Below are 7,061 nucleotides of genomic sequence, written 5' to 3' on the forward strand. Positions count from 1 at the left end.
TTTAAATGTTTTTAAATTTTACTAAATGCTTTTGTTTTCTTTAACCTAATCAGGAATGGGACCAACCGGAGTCAAAACCTTTGGATGTCGCTAAGAAGCAGAAGCCAATAACCCCTTCATCAGGCAAGAAAGCCAAGAAAGAGAGCAAGAAGAAGAGATAGGTTACTGGAAGAGATTGGAATAAAATTAACATAGAAATTCCTGTGGTGGTTCTGGCTTTTTATTCACCATTCCTGAAAATGGATGAACATTTTTATTCATTGCTGTTTGCATATATTATGGGGAGTGATTTTCCGGGCCCATTTTTCACAGATACAAATCCTGTTATGGCCACTAAATCTTCAGAAGACGGCCATAAAAGTATTTGTGCCGGGGAGGTTCTCCCCCCACCCCCGTCCCCAAAATCCTCCCGCACCCCTCTCTCCGCGACCTTATCAGTCAGCAAATGCGTGAACCTGCTTATCATTAACTTAAGTATATTTAAATGTTCATAAACAGCTTTATGCCATTGTTTCTGGGGTCATTGTGTGCTTCAACCCCGCTGGTGTGCCGGAGGCATGGAGGACAGTGTGGTCAGAAACATAGCAGGGCAGTGCCCTGACGTGGCACCATGGCAGTGCCAAAGGGTGCGGGATGATGATGGGAGATTGCTGGCAATGTTGGTTTGGGGTGGTGGGGGGAATCTGTCTCTTTGCTTTGAGGTTAAGGCAACTTTAAAAATGGTGCCTCAATCTCGGTCGAGCTGACCTTGCCGGCGCGTTAGGCCTGCCCCTCAAGAATGAAAGCACAAAACACTCCCCACCCCTGCAACCCCCCACTGCTATTTTTTGACCAAGTGTCATAATATATGGAGAGAAAACCTGGCTGTGTTTCTGGGGAGAAACACGCCGATTTTCAGACAGCATCTAATACTTGATATTTATTGGGAAATATTTCACCCATGGTGTTCCACAAAGATGTTTCAACTGTGACCTTAATTTTGCTATCCCATCTTTCTATCCCATCTCTCCTGCATCATCTGGGAATTTGAAAAATTACCAATTTGTAACCAGCTTCATGGTGTTAGCGACTTTACACCTATACTTCATTGAAAATAGCTGCACATGCGTACAACTAAAGGTTCTTTTATATTCCCATGGATTGTAGTCTCAGGAGAGCAATTTACGTGCAGCTCTCCTCCACTCTTATACACTACTAGAATGCACCCTGAATAGTAAATAGGGATCAGTGCTTCTAACACTTTGAACATGTGTGACCATTGATGTTCTGTCTTCCAGTGTTCAGAGACCAAATAGGAGCTCACATCACTGTGTGCCCCAGTATGCTAGATATAACTCAGCATTTTTATCATGCAGGCTCCAAAATCTCTCCAATAAAGCTGGGCCCAAATACCACAAGCGATCTCTCGATCTTTTGTGTAACATCAGGACCCTTCCACCTCCCTTCACCAATGCCAGGAAGCAATGTTCATGGCTATTTTGTTTTCTTTAACATCCCTTCCTGGGGATTTTAGTGCTTGGGTATCTGCTGACAGCAGAATTGAAACTTTTACCTTGTGCATGGGGTCAAGTGCGACTGATATGTTAGCAGCTAACAGCAAGCCCATAACATAAAACACCTTGGAATTCATTTGCAAATCTGTGTTGAACAGCCCAGCACCATTTGAGACCTGTGTTCAGAAAAGAACTGAATTTAGATAACCAGAATCTCCCATCCTGCCAATTTGTTCTGCATGTTTGGATGTGATCTTTATAGAAGATGGGAGTGGGAGGAGGCCATTTGGCCCTTCGAGCATGCTCTGCCATTCATCACGTTCATGGCTGATCATCCAACTCAATAGCCTAACCCTGCTTTCTCCCCATAACCTTTGATCCCGTTTGCCCCAAGTGCTATATCTGGCCGCCTCTTGAATACATTCAATGTTTTGGCACCAACTGCTTCCTGTGGTAATGAATTCCACAGGCTCACCACTCTTTGGGTGAAGAAATGTCTCCTCATCTCCATCCTAAATGGTCTACCCTGTATCCTCAGACTGTGACCCCTGGTTCTGGACACCTCCAACATTGGGAACATCCTTCCTCCATCTACCCTGTCTAGTCCTGTTAGAATTTTATAAGTCTTTATGAGATCCCCCTCATTGTCTGAACTCCAGTGAAAACAATCCTAACCTAGTCAATTTCTCCTCATATATCAGTCCCGCCATCCCCGGAATCAGCCTGGTAAACCTTTGCTGCACTCCCTTGAGAACAAGAACATCCTTCTTCAGAAAAGGAGACCAAAGCTGCACACAATATTCTAGGTGTGGCCTCACCAAGGCCCTGTATAATTGCAACAACACATCCCTGCTCCTGTACTCAAAACCTCTCGCAATGAAGGCCAAAATACTATTTGCCTTCTTTACCGCCTGCTGTACCTGCATGCTTACCTTCAGCGACTGGTGCACAAAGACACCCAGGTCCCGCTGCACACTCCCCTCTCCCACTTTACAGCCATTCAGGTAATAATCTGCCTCCTTGTTTTTCTTTCCAAAGTGAATAACCTCACACTTATCCAAATTATATTGCATCTGCCATTGATTTGCCTACCCACCCAACCTGTCCAGATCATGCTGAAGGATCTCTGCATCCTCGTCACAACTTGTTATCATCTGCAAGCTTTGAGATGTTACATTTTGTTCCCTCATCCAAATCATTAATATATATTGTGAATAGCTGGGGTCCCAGTACCGATCCCTGTGGCACCCCACTAGTTACTGCTGCCAATTTGAAAAGGACCCATTAATTCCTACTCTTTGTTTCTTTAAGACTGAAGATCTGTTGAACTATCTCTCTTTCCGCTCTCGAATCTCACTTTTTTCCCCCCTAAAAAGCCTCCTGATGATGCCTTTGAAGCCAGAAACCTATTGGGGGTAGTTTGTCCCATGTTGGCTTTACATTTTCATTGACGTGTTTGGGATTTCCCATTTATTTGGTGGTAGAAGGTCACTGCATAGTTGTTCATATTAAAAGTATAAATTATAACTGCTTCAAGCACATTGTGTGTGGAAATTCTCGGATGTCATGCATCACAATGGGACAGGAGAACTTTCCTTTGCATTTTCTGGAAGTCAATAAAATGAAGAATCTCTCAATGATGTTTACTCCACTTACAGTGATATTAATTTGCTGATCTGTTGAGATGGTGCATCCATTTTATGAAGATGTACTGATTGCTTTTAGAATTAAAAGATCGCTTCCAATGATTAAATGTATTGAAACTAATATTTGTCATTGTGACTAACAGACTTTACATACTTCTGAAATGTAAGTGAACCTTATCGCTGTTGTTTTTTATTCTGCATTGTAGACTATTTTCTTTGTATTAAGAATTGTAAACATTTGGTTTGTATTACCAGAATCTTGTTTAAAATGTACAAAGCTATTCAAGGTACAAAGTTTGTGCTAATGTGGGCAGTAATAGCCAAACGTAACTATTTATGAAAATCAATATATATTGTTACAAAATGTCACACATTGGAACATGTGGATCTGGAGCTTATGGTTAAGTCTTAAATTGGTACCTGTGGGCTGTAGTGTATAATCTGTAGATCTGAGTAATACTGTGGACCTTACTGGCATTAAGAAGCCTTTGGACAAGTGCTTGTACAGATTTTCAGTGCCTCAAGTCTGTCATTTTAGAACAGGCAAAATATATGCTGTCTCCTCAAATATAAGATATTAAATGCAATGGGAATTTTATTGTACCTGTTAATTTGCCCGCCGTTTGGAAATCTTTTGTCTTTGGTTTACTTAAGGTCTGACTATCAAGTTTTAACTTCTCTCGTTGCATTGACTTGCAATTCTTTCATATCTGTGCAAAAGTGGCAATAAATCTGTATCATAAAATACATTGAGAAATAGATGCTTCGGGATGAATCTTTCATTACATTTTCATCATGCTTTATTTTTTATTAATCTTGGCTTTCTTCTTTCAAGTTGTCAGTAGAGAAGCTGAAGAAAATTGATTGCATTGTAAATAAATTAACTCTTGAATCTGTATGAAATATAATGTGTGATATAGCAGGCTATGAATGGTATTAGGCTGGATAGAGTGAGAATTGAATCTGGCTTTGTAGGAGACGTTTTATCAAAACCAATCATGATAGCCATTTGTAACAAAACCACTAATTCTTTGGAATACAAACTATTGTGTGAAAAGTTAATTTTAAAATGTTTCTTCTGGACTAGATATGGTTGTGCTGAACTTGAATGTTATCAAGCAACGAATTAACATTGTGAGAAATGATTTCAAAGGTTATTTTGTTCATGTTTCCCATCTCCTTCAGTTATGTAAAACAAATGTTGCGAATATGTGTGTTTTTTTAATTCATACGTTTTAGCAGTTTAACTTCTGGTTTGGGAATTTAAATTTTGTATATCTTTTTAAAGTTTATTTATTAGTCACAATCAAGGCTTACATTAACACTGCAATGAAGTTACTGTGCAATTCCCCTATTTGTCACAGTCCGGCTGCTGTTCGGGTCAATGCACCTAGCCAGCACGTCTTTCAGAACGTGGGAGGAAACTGAAGCACTCGGAGGAAACCCACGCAGACGTGGGGAGAACGTGCAGACTCCACACAGACAGTGACCCAAGCCAGGAATCGAACCCGGGTCCCTGGCGTTGTGAAGCAACAGTGCTAACCACTGTGCTCCCTTGCTGCCCGGTTTCTATTTATTATATATTTATTATATTTCCATTTATATGCAAGATAAATGGAAACATCTGGTTGAGAAGCCGGTAAACGACCCTGAAGTATGTGTAAATCAAAGGGTAACCTTATTTGCAGGCCGATTTGGAAATGGGAAAACCTGAAACAATGGGTGACCCCTCTGTGGATCTCTTGGTAGAGACAGGGTGACTACAGTTATCCTACTGGAGATATAAAAAAACTCATGTGGGTTCCAGAATCAAAAGGTTATTTTGAAGGAAAAATATAATGAGTTTAAATTTATCTTTGGACATTCCAGGTCTGCCATTCCTTTATAAATAGGCTCTGCAATGAAGTACTTTTTTTGTTTGTTTTGGGTTTTTATACAGCTTTTGTTTTGCTCACACAGGCAGTCATCTTAGGAACAGGTTTGAGACAGGCAGAGAGAGAATCTGTGTGGAGATATTGAACAGTTGGAACCACAGCAGAGGGCTTTCAGAAATCAAATCTGTGTACGTCGGGTTGCGGGGGGACAGTGTTTTTTTTATTTCAAAAGCCACTAGCAAGAATTTGAGTGAGGCCCGTGCTTAAGCTGTGGGAATCTACAATGGGTGGGACAGTGGTGAACACTGTTGCCTCACAGCACCAGGGACCTGGGTTCGATTTCCGGCTTGGGTCACTGTCTGTGTCGTGTCTGCATGTTTTTCCCCGTGTCTGCACCAGTTTCCTCCCACAGTCTGAAAGACGTGCTGGTTAGGTGCATTGGCCAAGCTAAATTCTCCCTCAGTGTACCCGAACAGGCGCCAGAGTGCGGCGACTCAGGGATTTTCACAATAACTTCATTGCAGTGTTAATGTAAACCTATTTGTGATACTAATAAATAAACTAAACTAATCATGTGGTATTGAAGGAGATTTGCAGGATTGCTTAAGCTAGTGGAAGGTCCCCAAGATCTCGTAACTCCAAGAATAAATAGCTGGAATGCTAAGGAGAACTGAAGCAAGTTCTAGAGAGCTGTGGCATACCTTGGTTTGGTTTCAGGAGAAGCGAATGAAACCTGATGACCTTGTAATGTATAAAAGCGCTCTTGGGTGGCACAGTGGTTAGCACTACTGACTCAGCGCCAGGGACCCGGGTTCAATTCCCAGCTTGGGTCACTGTCTGTGTGGGGTTTGCACATTCTCCCCATGTCTGCGTGGGTTTCCTCCGGGTGCTCCAGTTTCCTCCCACAGTCCAAAGATGTGCAGGTTAGGTGGATTGGCCATGCTAAATTGCCCCTTAGTGTCAGGGGGACGAGCTAGGGTAAATGCATGGGGTTATGGGGATGGGGCCTGGGTGGGATTGTAGTCGGTGCAGACTCAATGGGCCGAATGGCCACCTTCTGCACTGCGGGACTATATGATTCTAAAATTGGACAGGTTATCAATATTTATATTTTAAGTTTTTTGAGTCTAAAGTGTAAGTATTTCCAGATTATAATCTTGCGATCATCCTGATGAGTGCAAGATGAGAAGCTTTGGCAAATAACATCTCTTTTCAGCAACACTCCAGTTCTGAATACCAAATTGCAAATTATAATGCTTGCCTTGTTTAATTCTTATACAATAAAGGTTTTTGTTTTAAACATGAAATCTTGTGGTTGTCGTTCTTTCAGTTAATAATAGGGGGTTTGAATTTCTCTTTATTCATCATCAGTCTTGACAGAGATCATAATACAAATGATGGGAATGGATGACTTTGCATAGCAAAGTTGAACTTCATGGTTCCGTATTTGGCCATCATCTGCTAGCCATCACTTCAGCACAATTGTCCAGATGCTGGTATTTCTGACCTGCTGGGATAGTTTCTGAAGCAGGTTCCTTAGGCTTGGCAGCTGCAGTGCCAACTCTAGTTAATACTGAGCTGAATGCACAACAGGACAAAACTATCCTTGCCACTCAAGTAGCAATGGAGAATCAATCAAGAAAGTTCATTTAAAGTTTGCCTTCACTGTGTTATCTTTACAAACCCCCTTACAACATATGATTAGCTTTGTTAAATAATTCAGTGATTCCATCTGCTGTGGCAGTTCCCAACTGTAACCTCACCCAAGGCCAGAAGTATTTCAGCACGATTACAGTTGTTGCGAACATTAGAGGGCGGACGATGGGGCACAGTGGTTAGTACAGGAACCCCGGTTCAATTCCAGCCTTCAATGACTGTGTGGAGTTTGCACATTCTCCCGTGTCTGCATGGGTTTTCTCCAGGTGCTCCAGTGTCCTCCCCCACTCCAAAGATATGCAGGTTGGGTTCATTGCCATGCTAAATTTGTCCCAAGGTGTGTAGTTTAGGGGGATTAGTGGGGTAAATGTGTGGGGTTATGGTTAGTGCCT

General features: G+C 41.8%; 1 protein-coding gene across 2 annotated transcripts in view; it reads left to right on the top strand.

Annotated features, from left to right (window-relative positions):
• The window catches only part of manbal (mannosidase beta like), a 60,972-nt gene extending 54,658 nt beyond the window's left edge, over positions 1-6,314 (top strand). For both annotated transcript variants that reach the window (XM_078236698.1, XM_078236699.1), the window contains exon 3: positions 54-6,314. In XM_078236698.1, coding sequence (XP_078092824.1) covers positions 54-161 — 108 coding nt within the window. In that variant the 3' untranslated portion in view covers positions 162-6,314. The remainder of the gene's footprint in view (positions 1-53) is intronic.
• The last annotated feature ends 747 nt before the right edge of the window (positions 6,315-7,061 follow it).

This window comes from Mustelus asterias, chromosome 20, assembly GCF_964213995.1.
Source record: "Mustelus asterias chromosome 20, sMusAst1.hap1.1, whole genome shotgun sequence".
NCBI lineage: Eukaryota > Metazoa > Chordata > Chondrichthyes > Carcharhiniformes > Triakidae > Mustelus > Mustelus asterias.